The 15,895-nt window shown below is 37.0% G+C and overlaps 1 protein-coding gene across 3 annotated transcripts in view; it reads left to right on the top strand.

The window, feature by feature from the left end:
• LOC108761537 (furin-like protease 1, isoforms 1/1-X/2) overlaps positions 1-15,895 on the top strand; it is a 244,819-nt gene that overhangs the window by 212,858 nt on the left and 16,066 nt on the right. For 2 of the 3 annotated variants that reach the window (XM_018508144.1, XM_018508142.1), the window contains exons 6-11: positions 575-992; positions 1,300-1,417; positions 2,372-2,453; positions 3,086-3,296; positions 5,184-5,921; positions 12,053-12,331. In XM_018508144.1, coding sequence (XP_018363646.1) covers positions 575-992; positions 1,300-1,417; positions 2,372-2,453; positions 3,086-3,296; positions 5,184-5,921; positions 12,053-12,331 — 1,846 coding nt within the window. Of the gene's footprint in view, positions 1-574; positions 993-1,299; positions 1,418-2,371; positions 2,454-3,085; positions 3,297-5,183; positions 5,922-12,052; positions 13,375-15,895 lie in introns of those variants that run through there. The other variant, XM_018508141.1, reaches the window with a different exon arrangement.

Below are 15,895 nucleotides of genomic sequence, written 5' to 3'. Positions count from 1 at the left end.
TGTCCATATAGGAAATGTTAAAAATAACGATTAATTAAGACCACTATATAAAATCATTTTAAAATGTTTTTTTACCCCGGTAAAATATTTTTTTATATAGAATTAATCCAATTTTATTATTATTTTATTACTACTACAATAAATTTTATTAATTAATATCACACATTCCTAAATGCACATGATAAAATAATAATAAAAAAAAAGTATATTCGGGGAAGAAAATTTTTGATTTTACAGCTGTTTCTCCAAACGGTCATTCATCCAAGCGTTACTTGACTTCTATGATCGTATACGAAAACTAATAAAGAGATAACCATTCTTAAACATTTTATAAATGTTGCTGCTCTACTTTAGTTTAAGCACAAATAATTGTTCAATCTCGCCGTTTTAATATTTGCGGCTGCCTGAATTTGCTTAAGCGCGATTATGATAGTCTTCTAAATATTATATTTCTAGATATGATTGTTTTCAATATTTTAAGAAACTGAATTATTATATACCTACATAATACACATATATATAGTAGCCTCTTTCATTAGTAAGTGAATTAAAAGAACTTCTCCAACATCGTCAGGGTCGCAACGGTAAGGGTTCGATCTTCGTGTGGGCGTCCGGGAATGGCGGCCGGGACCATGATAACTGCAATTGTGACGGCTATACCAATAGTATCTGGACGCTGTCGATCAGTAGTGCGACAGAGAACGGCCTTGTGCCTTGGTACAGCGAGGCGTGCTCGTCCACTCTCGCCACCACATACAGCTCGGGTTCTACCGGCGAGAAGCAAGTCGTCACTACGGATCTACATCATCACTGTACCAGTAGCCACACCGGCACCTCCGCATCGGCGCCGTTAGCAGCCGGCATTTGCGCCCTTGCTCTGGAAGCGAACAGAGACCTTACCTGGAGGGATATGCAACACATCGTAGTCAGGACAGCTAAACCTGCGAACCTGCAAGCACCAGATTGGGTAGTCAACGGCGTCGGTAGAAATGGTGAATAATCATCAATTTATTCTTGATAGAGAGAAAACATTTCTTGAAGATTAAACGCGCGTGATTTTTGAAAGAGGATAAGTTATTGGTTAGATAGTAAAATTGAATCACGAAAGTTTTAATTTTTTACAGAGTAAATATAAAAATATTATAATTGATTAATATTTATTGTTTCTATCAGAATATTTTAACCAATCTGTTAGATTCATTTAGTGAATAAATATAGAATTCTAATCTAGATAATAAAATTTATTAATAAAAAAATCAGATAAAAATTGTTTTATTGTTACTGATTTTTGTTTAACAGTAAGCCACAGTTTCGGTTACGGGCTGATGGACGCCACTGCCATGGTACGCTTAGCGAGAAGATGGAGGACCGTCCCGGAGCAACACAGATGCGAGGTATCGGCGCCACATACAGGCAGGTAAGTGCCTCAAGTTATGCTTGAAAGTTATGCTATTAAATAAATAATAAGAATTTTGAAAGTTCTTTTTTCAAGATAAAATCTTGAATAAAAGAGAATTTATAATACACGAAGAAAAAAACGACATTATACAAAGAATCATCGGCTTTAAGAAAAATGCTCGAAGGTGAGAGAAATTGGAATTTAATTCGACCATATAGATACGTACTATAGATCGCTATCTGCCCCTTGAGGGAACGAACATGTCTCTCGCAGATTACAGATTCGTCCAAGCATGTTGGCTACCATCAAGCGGACTTTACTCGTATGAAATTGCACTGGAAATCACGTGTAATGCGTCATTTACATTGTCAAGGGTTGTAACGAATGAGAACAAATTGCACGTTGCGTTGAACGAGCGTTTACATAACATAAAATGTAATCATTTTGAAGCTGCACTCCTCAAAACCATTAAACATAAAAGCCGTAGTCAAAATTCTATATACACAATAATTTTGAAAATTTCATGCTCTTAATGAACGAGCAATAGAGAATTATTAATACGATGTAATATTTGTTATTTTAGAATAATATTCAATGTTTGAAAACGAATGTACAATTGTGTTTTTTTTATCCTACTCTTCAGAAAAAATTGTTATTGATGTTTTATATATTATTCTTTTATATATATATTAATATGCTAACATTAAAAGAAACTATTTTCATTAAAAAAATGTAGAATAAAATAACAATATCAAGTTATATCTTACTACAAAAATATCAATAAGTTACTACTAAAGGCGCTTTCGAGAAGTAGCACAGCTCGGGGGTTATAAAAGTATTTAACAAATAATGCGCAATTGACCGAATTGCTCGAGCAACGATTTAAACAACAAATGGGTATATCCACTTAAAAATATCTGCAATAAAATTGTGTGCGCACGACTTGACCCGATTTTTTCGTATACTTTCTAGGACAATACCACCAAAGAGCCAATTGGTCCTCGACTTACATGTCAAGGATTGCAGCGGCGTTAATTTCCTCGAGCATGTTCAGGTAAGTTGAGCATGTCATTCACAAGTGACATCACTAATTAGCGGATTTCATGTCGGCTATGAGAAGTACAAACTCGGACTACATTTCGAGAACAAAATGTTTCGCCAGCTGACGTTGAAGTGGTAGAATTTTATTTACTTTTCATTTGAATAAACTAATTTGTTTGTCATCATTTTATACTGTCTATGGAAAACTAAGGCAAACTGTAATTCATGCTAAATAGTTATTTAATCCTCAGGAAATTAACTTAAAGTGCATTAATGACTGCTTCTGCCGACGAAATGTAATTACTAGATCCGGTTCAAATCTCGTGTTGAAGAAACTAAATGAATTAAGTTAATTACTCTTATAAAATTATTAGTTACACAGCGCGAAATTATCTCGTAAAATCTACGTAAATTCCCACTTATTTTCTTTTTTTGGATTATTTAACTAGCAGAATTAGTTATTAAAGTGTTGTTAATAAAATTTCATAAAATTATTACATACATAAAAGTTATTAATAAAATATTATGACACCAATTTGAAAGTTTTAGTTTATTTGCACAAAGATGTGTGTAGAAAATTGTAAATATTGGCAGTGAAAAATATACGTGATTGATGATAATGGCATAATGATACGCTTGTCGCAGGCGAAAGTATCGCTGATGGCAGCGAGACGAGGAGATCTTCAGATACAACTAACGTCTCCTCAAGGCACGAAGAGCACTCTTCTCGCTAAAAGGCCGCACGACATCTCGAAGGCCGGTTTTAGCCAATGGCCATTCATGTCAGTGCACACGTGGGGAGAGAGGCCGCACGGCACCTGGAAATTAGAAATTCACAATGAGGGTCGATACCTCGGTAAGTGGATTATATCTTCGCGTTATTGCATAATCAATGAAGAATGTTTGATTAATAATCGTTTGATGAACGATCTAGTTAATTGAATCAATAATTGAGATTGTATTTAATATGCCATAATTTTTCATCGCTATAACTAGTTATCAATTAAATTAACTGAAATTACTTTATTAAATTATTTAATTTGATGAAACTAATCCGCTCAATTGTCAAATTATTTAGCTTTAAGTAATTTCCAATAAATATTAATTAAAATTAGACTCTTAACATTAGAAAAACTGCATTCACCATCTTAACATAACTTTTTAAATTTATATAACAAAATCTAAAAGCCGTTTTAAATTAATTAGACTTATGCAATTTTCCAATGCAAAAAATTATGCATTTTCTAGTATAAAAAAATGTCAAATCTGAATCTTTTTAATATAGAAAGATTAATTTTGTTAATTAGATTACTTAGAACTTGATGAAATGATTAATCAAATTAGTCGATAAATATACATTTCAAAAACATTTTAATATACTTAATTAAATTCTCATTAAGTTCTTTCTTTTTTAATTTTTTTAAATAGAATTTTTTTCAATTGTTATTTGAAATATATGGAATACATTTAACTGGCATTCATTCAAAGACCATTACGCGAAATCTTAGACTTAAACGTCAAAGACAAAGCGCTTTGTAGATTATACCGGCATTAGCTCCTGCATTCGAAGATGCTCTTCGGTCGATTTAAATTTCAAATAGAATTCTACCTTGTTCACCGTAACAATAGTTTCCAAGCGCCTTAGTAACGCCTTCATAAGGTCACGGTTACCAAGTTCCCTGTCAGTTGCATCTTCCAGCCGAAAATGCCCGCAAGAAGTTCGCTGGTATTAACATCTATTTCTGACTTACACGGGAAAAAATATTGTACATAAGAAATTTAATTCAAAACGTTACAATTATCCATGATATTCTCGCGATTTTCATTACTCCTCGAACAATTGTAAACCGTATGACAAAGGATTAACCGATTCATACGCATGACATCCGGACGGAATGGCTCAGACATGTCTAGCATTGCACGCGCATCCTGCGATCCGATGCCGAGTTGGTGTTCAGCTCCGCGAGATCCTTCGAGATCCACCGCATTCTCATAGCCTCCTGTCTGGGACGCAACCGAGAAAGCTCTTACATAAGACCCATTCGCGTGCGATCACCTAAGAAGCTGCATTATCCTCAGAGACGGATAATTGCCAGATTCGAGCTGCGGAGTCCTCTCGCAAGCCCTCCTACTTATCCTTAACGGCAAATAGCAGCGAGGTCGTGGAGCAACGAAAGCAGCCGACCGAAAGCGTTAAGCCACTTCGAACTGCTTCCGTGTCGGCTCATCAAGGCCGATGGCTACGTAAACTTCCTTATGTGCTTATGCATCGTCGACCTATATCGCTGTAGAGCACATCCACATTCATTATCGCGAATTATATGCTAGAGACACGAGGGTCGCAGGAATATTCGAGACACTGTTGAACCATGTATCCAGTGTTTATACTGTCACAAGTATTCCATGGACGTATCTTGCAAACCCTGAATGTAAAGCTGCTGTGCCATCGAACAGGGATTTCCATGAGGGATAATTCTCTGACGTTCTCGTTAACTTCCTCTTAAAGGAAGCTGCTTTAAGAGGAAGTTAGTAAGAAGGCCCGTTGAGAATCACGTATATTATAACTCCATCGAACTTCTGACCAATATCTAACCCTTCAATCTCTCGGTTAATTTTTGACATACTGTATTATTATTTATTGCGTCATTCAACGCGCCAGTAAGCATCGCATTGTATTCTTGTCTCTCTTTAACCATGTCGTCCGCTTTCTTTTCGCTGCATTCACGGACGCATACCGGATCAGGACGCGCTACTCTGCACGAATGGGCGTTGATTTTCTACGGTACCGCAACGCTGCCCGATCGGACCGAGTACGCTCTTTACAATCCGGCCGGTATGAGTATGCCCAGACGACCGTTCGTCAAGCCACGCGAGACCATCCCGAAGAATCAGAACACCCTGGCGAAAGGCAAGCAGACGCAGCACAAATCCGACAAGTCCGGCAGTATGAGCCCGCCCTACGTGATGAACGCTCAGATTCAGTCCCAGAGGAAGGGCAAGGCCCGCGGTCAGTACAAGAATGGCAAGTCGGCCAATCGGCCGAATCCCAAGCCCACCGTTCAGACTCTTCGGGGTCTCACCGGAATCAATAGAGGGTCCAACAACGTAGTCGGTGACGTGCGTTTGATTACGTCGAGACCACGTGGAAGGAGTACACCCAGCCCTGTTACCAGCACCGTGACTCAGGCCGTTGCGACAACAAAGGCGCAGACCACCACGACAAGTAAACAGATTATTACACAGAAGATCATCGACGTGGTTACCGCCTCGCCCCTTCAGCGGGGACTGATCTTGTTGGAACCACCGGCAAAGGCGGCCACTAACAAAGTCCCGGCGGTATTTCAACAGTATCCCAAGATTCAACAGCTTTATCCAGTTTACGGTGGAGCTCGCGGTACCGGTCAGCATGCCACAAGGGCCAAAGGACTCGACCTGCTGCAGGACGAGCAATTTGACCCAAGGAATCTGCAACTGGATAAGGGTACCTAACGAATGAGAAACGGCGAATGTGTCGGTTGCTTAATGGCAACGATCGGAAGTTATTATATTTGCGTGGAGGTATCATTAAATTTTTACAAAGTCGATTAATTTCAATTTTAATTGAGTTAAATTAAATATTGAAATAAAATCTGCGCAGCAGCAGAAAATAGAATTTGAATTTGAATTTAATTAAAATAAATTAAGTGTAGAAATAAAATCTATTTAATTGTGCAATAAAATACGAGCACACTTTCCCGCTGTGATTATTCCACACAATTAGTTAAGAGATATTGTTGTCATTTTAAAATAACATAAGTAAAAAGTACGTTTTACATGCTCGATAATCGAATTAAAACTGTATAAATATCAGTATCTACATAATCAAAATATAATCATTTGCATTATTTGCTTGATTAAAATGTCTACGAAAGAATGTAGTGTCGCGCACACAGATAATCGCGGTGACTAATAACGTCAATCTATCTGCTCTATTGTGTTCCCAACGGCAGTATTTTAAACCGCGAGACAACAAAGAAGGTCGTTTCGCACAGCTTCCGATCGTTTCCCCATTCGCTTCCACGCATCCGCTCGCGCACCCACGTGAAGTGTGGAAAGTAGAGATGCATCGTGCGCAAAGCCCCGAAGATTAAACGGATCCGCTGGAATTTGGTTTTCGTATTTTCTCTTTTGTGTTAGCTGTTTCACTGATTGCGACCACACCGTAATCACCGTTACTTTTGTTTGTATACACGGATACATTATTCCTGGCTATTAATATGCAACACTGTAGACAAGCTTATTTCCCATTATTCATGTTTTTTTATTTAAGTTGAGAATATTTCACGTGATTCTTATATATCTTTTATTGTAAGTATGATGAAACTCTCTTTTGCATAATACTCTCCTTTCTGAAATGAGAGTCCTCGATGTTTTCTGCAAAACTTTATTTTGTCTGTGACATTTTTGTCGGAATGTTTTATGCAAAATATCTTGTATGATATTTCGTATAAAGTATTGTCTTTAGTTCTTGTTAGATGGATCTAGAATCTAAATAATGCTGTAAGTAAAATTTTATTGAGTAAATTATATATTTGCATGATTAATATATGCATGAATAAGAATATATACAAATATTTTTTTAAACAAATTTTGCTTGTATTACTGCACTTAATGGTTTTTACGTGCTGAGAGAACTGCCAGCTCTTTTTGTGTAGTTACTTATAAATTATTTGCGAGTTGTATTTAAGAAAATTGTTCTCGATATACTATGTTTTTATATTTTATAAAATATCTATTCTTACACACCGTAAGCTATTTGCCATCGCATCCACAGAACTTTCAGGAAGCTCTTTTGTAAGTATAAGTAGTATTTCAATATTTTGGATAGTTTTGTCGCTCTTTGTGTCAAGTGTCGGATTTTTCATCATATTGACGCTTTCTGCGTCGTTTTCCTTCCTGTTGTTACACTCGAAGCCTCTTGCGTGAACGGCAGGCTCGATAATAGGAAAACTTATCGAGGGCACTATGGCCTTCAATCACAAAACTTTCAATGACTTAGTTATCGATGAGCTTCATATGCAGCCTCGACCGCATCAGTATGCGTCGGTTATCTAATGTATTGCCGGCATGTATCGCCTTGTATCCTATTATCCTCATACTCCGTATGCAGACCATTGTCTTCTGCACGAGGAATTGTGCATTCCGCTCGCGAAAGGTATATATGATATAATATGAGTTAATAATTGTTCTAGATATTCCATATTTTAGATATTCCATTAACATTTTTATATTTATCGCTCTATTTGTCATTAAAAAATAATTGAAAAAGATACGATAACATATTTATATTTTTTCATATATAAATAATACCTCATATTTTTTTATATTTCATTTGTTTTGTATCATCGTTTTGATATTATTATCATATACCTTAATTTAAACATATTAATAATATAAAAATTTTCAGGATTGGCAAACGTTATTTTTCATTTAAACTCTTAAAGGTGACTTAAAAATACAAATACAAATAATAAGGAGCATATAGCTACAGCACAAGATGTTTTAAGTGAAAGTCATATATTTAAAATTATAATAACAAATAAGTAGACGTTTCGATCAAGATTTGATCATCAGTACAATAAAAATGAAAGGATGTTACAGAAAGTTTTCTTCCAAAAATGTTGACAATAAAACGCAAGTCAAAAATTGATGTTAACAATTTCCAATCGCTTATGAATAAGTTGACAAATTAAAATCCAAAAAATTAAAGATGTCAAGATTGCAATCGCTTATGTAACAAAATTCTATTCCGATATACAATTTTTTATAACTTGAAAGTATGTGAAGCTTCGAGAGTTAAATACGTAATTTCCAGATTCTATTTGAAAATAGGCGAGAAAACTAAATTAATTAATATAACTGTCTTAATAAATGTAGAGAATAAGAAACAGTTTAGAATAATATTCGAAAACGCTTACCACGTATTTAGTGATGAAAGTCCTTATAAAAATAATACAGAGTCTCTATTGCCAATTATAACACGAGTCTTGGAAACCAATTAGTAAAACTATTCTTGATAAAAATGTGATAACAAGCAGCAAAGCGTCAGTCTATATAACATTGTGTAAGGAAAGGAAAGGGAAGAAAAATGGAAGGGGATATTCTATTGATGAATAGAGGGGCATTTTCCAATGATTGGAAGGTAGATTTCAGGAAAGCGTTCTGTGTCGCTCTGTTTATTTAAACCCATTTCTTGTCTTTTAATATGTATCATCTCCGAGAATATCCTTTTATAATAAAATTGTTCGGAATTCAATTTTTAACTTGCGTTTCATTGTCAACATTTTTGGAAGAAAACTTTTTTGTAACATCCTTTCATTTTTATTTTACTAATGATGGTCAAATCTTGACCGAAACGTCTATTTATTTGTTATTACAATTTTAAATATATAACTTTCACTTAAAACATCTTGTGCTGTGGCTGTATGCTCCTTATTATTTGTATTCGTTACTTTTCAGTTACTTTGTCGTTACTTTTTATAGTAAACAATTTGATAACGATGTTGCAATTTTTTATGACGGTAACGCTAACTAAATAAACGCTAAGGTTGTGCTAAGGTTAGAAAAGTCACTTTGGAAAGTAATTTGTCATCATTATACGTTACTTATTGAAAAAAGTGTAATAAGTAATTACAATTAACGAATAAAAAGTAACGCGTATTATAAATTAGGAGTTTTTTTTTCAGTAACGAATGACTTTTTCAACCCATTACAAGTAACGATTAACTTTTCTAACTTTGAAGTTAGCATTACCGTCATAAAAAATTCATTATGTCATTAATTAAAATCATTATTATAACAAGGTAACGATCAACAAAGCAACGGCGTTACAAATATCGCGTTACTTGCCAACCCTGAAAATTTTTTTATATTTAAAATAGTAACGCAACGGCGAAAATTCGTAAATTTCGCAAATGGTGTTCATGATTGCACGTTGCGCTTGTTATCTCCTTTTCGAATTCTCGAATTCTGGATCACCGCGTAACCGCAAATCACTCAAAATTCAGTGAAACGCGACGACGCGAACGGTACTGAAAACCGCTAATGCGTGCCGTGAAATGGAAAAGCCGACGAGAGCGAAACGAACCCCATCATGATGGAGACTGAGCGACTCCTCTCGTCCATCATCGCTGCTAAATAATTTCCTCCATGATTGGAAATTTTTTCACTCGCTTACTCCGCAAAATGGTTCCCGCTCTCAAGGCATTATTATCGGAGATTTCTCTCCTCCAATAGTACGCGCTAACGACCTATCGAGCACAATGCCCTTATATTTCCATTGTCTTACCAATAGCCTGCCACATCGTCCCAATCGACTTTTGACATTTTTTGTTTTTCTCTCATCATCCTCCCGCTTATTTTCTCCAACCCTCGGTTGCAAGTTATTTTCTCGATACTTCTCGTAAAAGCGAGGGAGCTGTCCAAGCGTCGCGACGCTTGTCACTTTACAGTTACCTAGCGCACTCGTAACAGCGAACATTTTAACGATTACTTTATTATAGCTGGCAGCCGGTAGTTTACGGTTGCCAGCCAAAAAAGCACACACGAGAGTAGTCCCGTCACGATAAATTGGATCCGCTTTTCCGCCGCTTTGATTTCTGGTATCCCATCACAACTCTCTGCTTGTGAAATTCAGCTTTTCCCACGGGATTGATTTCATCTGAAGCTGTATGTACATTTTAACTTTACTGTGCTGTGTACATAAATAAGATATAAATTAATATGAAAACGTCTAGAGAAAAATAAATTTATTTCTTAAGGAATGAACGTACGTTTCATCGTAAACGGAGTAGGAAATAATAAATATTTCGAGACAGCAATATTCAAATTTATGTTTATTATCGATAACCAAGCATGATATTTTATTTTTAATCAATTCTTTAAATTTATTTTTTTATTAATATGCAAATCTTGTTAAATTGTGATGCGGTTGAAACCAGTGGTTGAGTATCAAATAATTTTCCGAGCTCTTAATACCTGGCTGAGAAGAACATGATATTTAAAATTAGCTTCCATTTAGCTAGCTTTTTCGTCTTGCCCGCAGCGCAAGGAACTTGCAGATGTATCTTACCCGAAGTAAAAACGATAATCGTCCACGAGTTTTTACTATTCTCTCGTTGCAAAGCACTTTGCATTTAATTCCGACGTACACATTGCGCTGAGTGAATGTGCGCGGAGAGTCGTCGCTGATTACTCGGTTATTTTTAACTCTAATTTAATCAAGCCTCGACCCTTCTTCCCCCGCGCGCGTTTCCCTTCTATCGCGGACATTGTTCCCGCGAGCCAGCTTAGGACGAAATTTTCCCCACGGCGTCCCGACGCTTTATTAATTTCCTGGACGGCGCCGACGACGTCTCCGCCACTCCTTCCGCTGTCTCGCTTGCGTCTCGTCTACTTCGCAAAACCTTCCATTTTACCGCCTTCACCTCTCTGCGAAATACAATATCTTACGTTATATTTGCGAGCAAGGTCGCGGAATAATTTGCGAGAAAGTGAAAAGCACGTTATTCAACAGGCAGATGAAAAATTAATAGTAGATACGTTCGATAATTATAATTTTGCTGCTCTGCGACGATTTAAATATTAACACGAATATTTCATAAGGTTTGTGTTTTAAAAAATAAACATTTTTTTTGACACATTATTGTACATAAGACGTTATTAATATTTTTATATTATCTGGAGATAATTTAAATTCCCCGTTTCCATCAGAACCTCGCCCATGAAAATGCGAGGTTTGCGAGCTTTCCCTTCTATTCTCAGGAATCCACGGTACGTATACCACGATATGTAAAATCTACCAGGGTTGATTGCAATCGTGTCTGCATGTGTGTACTTAATGTAAAGATGACAGTAGTTATTATTGTGTAATTGCCGTACAGGAGACAAGTACGTTATTCTCAGTCCATTCTTCGCTTACAGAGCAAAGATAAAATTGTGGCACGCTTGGATTTTTTAAATTTCACATTAATCGCATATGTATATTACACGTTTGTCAAAAAATTACAATTATTTAAAGAGTATTAGAGGCAGAAGAATTTTCAAATATTAAATAGAAAGAAGAATAATACAAAGAAAGGAGAATTTTGCAGAAGAATATAGTTTCGGCATTACAAATTTTGACAATTACTTCAATTTCTTTTTTACTTTCTTTTATGTGTGCTATATATACCTTTTCTGTAACCTTTTTCTGTCTCCAATACTTAAAATTTCTATGTGGATCATTCTTCGCGAAGTGTTTCGCACACTCATACGAACTAGTTATTAGCTACACGGAGAGAATGGCTTTGCTGAAGTAACTAAAAATTTAGCTAGATGCAAATTTAAAAATAATTTTATTGAAGTATCAAAATAATAAAAAATGTAAGACTTGATGTAAAATGTAAAACTTGTTAGAATGTCAAAATATTTTGGCAGTATTGCTCATCATGTTTGAAATTCCTACATAATTATTTTAATTACTTCAACATAATTATTTTCAAATCTATATTTAGCTAAATTTTTAGACACTTCAACAAAATGGTTTATTGTATTATTAGAATCGTGCTAACATAGATAGGGTTGTTGTTCTAGACACACTGGAGGAGTGGAAGCTTGTGTTCTTCGGCACGGATGCTTCAGTGGAAGTGGACGACGAGCTAGACAAGGACAAACCGCTGCCGCCAGTGGTCCCTGAAGAAGTCAACAACGCACCTTCGGACGTCCGGCACAATACTGTGGATACCGAGGGCGATCCGTGGACAGGTAGCCGAAAGATGGATCGAGTCTCACACCCAGAGGTGCAGAGGCCAACAACGGAGAACCAGACGAGCGGTTGTGCCGCCTTCGAGGCCGGAGGCAGCGGGTGCCTAGGTGGGTGCCTCATACTACTCCTTCTAGCCTACCTGACCAGCGTGCCCGGCTGGCGAGAGTTGATCACCAGCTGGCCTGCCTCGACGAACAGTCGGAGCGAATTTGGCGCGGAGGCGGATCGGCTGCTGATCGCGGCAGCGAACGTCGTTCCAACGACGACGTCGACGTCGTGGATTAGCAACGCGACGACGCAACGCGTCCCGGCGGCGATACATCGCGCGCCGGAAGCGTGCAGGTGTTCATGATGACAGCGGGTCGCGTTTGGCTCCGCGACGACTCGCAGTTCGATCCTATGACTTCGGGTTACCGGGATTGTCGACGCGGGTGGCCGCGCGGATCTCGTGTGCCTGACGCAGTCTTGTGATCCGTGAAATTCTAATGTACTTGTGATGCGTAAAGAGAAGGTATCGCGCGTAAAAATTGAAAGAGGGGAAGGGAACACAAAGAGGAGGATTCGTGCTTTCTCTCCCGGTGCTAATTGTCTCGAGAAGAGATCGGAAGAATTATCAATACTGGAGTATCGTCTGTCCTTCTCTTCCTGAGAAAAAAAACGAATGTGTGTTGGATGGTGGACACATCGAGTCTGAGGACTCTATGGCTCCGTTAGAGTGTTCCTCGTGATCAGGGAAATGCGATTTTCTCGTTAACACGCGCCGTTAGACTTGGCCTAATTCATTTGTATCGTGCAAGAAAGCGAGTCTCTCATAGTCGACACGAAACGTCCGGACGTCGTGACAACACTCTACTCGTCAGGAGTGTCAATGGTGGCTTCGACTGATCAAAGTTCATCGCGATGAGGATGCACGGGAAATGGAATTAAATGGCTACGAGGCAGGAAATGCATAGCTTTGTTATCGATTGCATGATGAACTCTCGGTTTCTTGTTGAAAGCACTCATTTCTGGAGGAATTTGACTTAGAGCATCCTATATTTAGACGATTAAAAAGATCTCTTCTTTTTTAATATCATTATATTATAGACTTAGCCAATTGTAAATCAAGTTAAAAGTTAATACCAATTAAGCCGACACATATTCGCGTGTAAATTTTTTCCAACTTTTTCATATTAAAAAATATAAGTTTAAAAATATAAGTTGCGTGCTACAAGAAATTTCAGCGGAACTATATGTATTCAGAAGTTTGCGGGAAGCTTCATATAATAATTTTATGATATTATTGTCGCAAATCCCAGAGGAAATTTAACATTGCAAATTTCTCGGTAGACACGAGGAAACATGATTTTTTTATATGTTGCACGACCTAGTGCTGTATTTTATCTTTCTTTCTAAAATAATGCACAGTAAATTTACATTAGGTATTTATTCCATTATTTACCTGGTAATGGAACAAGTAAGAGAAAATGTAAATGCTTTATAATATCCACAGTAATAAATAAAGAATAGGTATAATATATTTATTCTTTATTTATTAGTTGTCATTTAGGATTTAATACAATGCGCGGAAATCGAGAGTTCACTACTTTCCGAAAATTTTCTGTCTCATAAAATTGCTACAGTTACAGCTGTAATTCTACGGACACTTGTAAATATATGCAAAATGTATTTATTATACTTCGCGAAGTTACGTACGATCTTAGGAGTTTCAAAAGTAATGGCGCTGCGATCCCGTGGTATCCTCTTCCGCCACGTTGAACGGAGCAGAAATGGGTAAACAACCAATGTTTTGATAAATGTATTCTAGAACTCTGCTAGACTTTTACTGAAAGCAGTCGTAAGGATAGCATAATGAACCTTAAATCCACAATCGCTATTTTAACTGACACTGTATTTAACATTAGCAAAGACGGTTAATTGAGTTTACGTTTTATTTAATTAATACAAAGAATTCATGTTTAACTTATACATAAATTAAGTAGCATGTTGCTTAATTTATGCTACATTCAGCATTAAAGATGCTTAATAAGAATTTAGCTACATATTTTCTTCCATATATCTTTTTTTAGGTCTATGATGATTCAAGTGTAATTATACATTATATTTGTGCACATTAAACTGAACATTAAATTTTCTTCCAAAAATAAAACCAAATTTGAAGACTCGAAAACAGATCTGAGTGATTAAATGTAATGCGATCTATTTTGCTCAATTCTGCTCAATACTTCAATCGAGGCTCGTCATACGTCACAGCGTCCCATATTCGCATGTGTAATTTTCCACGTGAACTTTTTGTACGAGACAAAAATAAAACAGGGAGCCAACTGCCATTAGCGAGATCCGACTCGCCCGGTCTCGCGCCCTGCCTCTCCTGGAAAAATTGCCTCGCGTAATTTATAATACATCTGATGGAACTGCTTGTTGTTTACTTCAGCCACGTCGTCGATTTTGATCGACGAATTTTGGCTTCAACGTGTTCCAGGGGAGAAGGGAGGGAACAGTTTTTCTCTCGCCTTCTATTTCTTCTTCTCCTTTTCCTCTATCTCTCCTTTTCTTCTCTTTCCTCTTTTTCTAGCTCACTCATTCAAATGCACGAAAACACAATCTTTCTGTTCTTCTCTATCTCTCTTTCTGAGTCTTTTCATCTATCGGTCTGCATCCCTTTTGTTTTTCAACATCCTTAACATCCTCCTGTCTGCCAACTTTCTTACATTCTGAACCTTCCTCCACGCTTCATAAGCACTCTGCGTCCTTCCAAGGAGGTAGGATATTCGGTGAGCTATCAGCACTGCCGAAACTAGAAGCTATAGGGAGGTTCTCCGGCTGCATATGTAAACAGTTGGGGATAAGGTACACGAGGCTGTATGTGGATTTTGGATGCATGTTGAACCACGGGCTTTGTCAAGTACATGGTCAACGATGGTGGCCATGTACTTAGAAACTTACTTTGATGAACAATTATACCGTTTCTTGTTGTTAATATTATACTATTATATGTATTATTTCATTAACTGCAAATGTTTTCGTTATTCATAATATAAATAAGATCAACATGCAAAGTTTCGCGAAAAGGATATAATGATCAATGAAAAAGGATACTCTAGGTTATTATTATATTGAAAAATATTATAAATATACAAATATTATATACTTTACATTACTTTTAATAATTTAATGAAAGAATCGTGTTTGTGCCACGAATATTATTTGTATGTCCATAATTCACATCCGGTCTCGAAAGTACAGTATATCAAATTTTCGACACGAAACTTGCTCAAAACGTTGTTAACTATGATAATTAAAAATCGCGTGATCCACAGGTGTAAGTAATTAACGCCCTCAACGCTTAATCGATTCGATGGCGATAAGAATGTCGCGTCGTTAAACGATCCGATATTTTCTGAACAATTTTTAGACCTCGTTTTGCTTGGAATATCGATAAAAACTGGCGGATACGTTCTATTGCTAGCTTAGAGGTGATCGCGCGTGCTTTGTAAAAATTTCGATTGCGGGGATAAGCGGTGAACTCGACGAGAAAGCCGGAGCTTCACGACGAGTTGACGGGGCGATTTTTCTTTATCGGGGGACGATCGTCAACGAGTTATCGAGTCGGAAGGAAGTTTTCACCATCGAGAATCCGCCACTGCGAAAATTCGTTTCTAGGATTTACG

The sequence above is a fragment of the Trachymyrmex cornetzi genome, unplaced genomic scaffold (genome assembly GCF_001594075.2).
Source record: "Trachymyrmex cornetzi isolate Tcor2-1 unplaced genomic scaffold, Tcor1.1 scaffold25, whole genome shotgun sequence".
NCBI classification, from domain to species: domain Eukaryota; kingdom Metazoa; phylum Arthropoda; class Insecta; order Hymenoptera; family Formicidae; genus Trachymyrmex; species Trachymyrmex cornetzi.
This window is presented reverse-complemented; position numbering and strand designations above follow the sequence as displayed.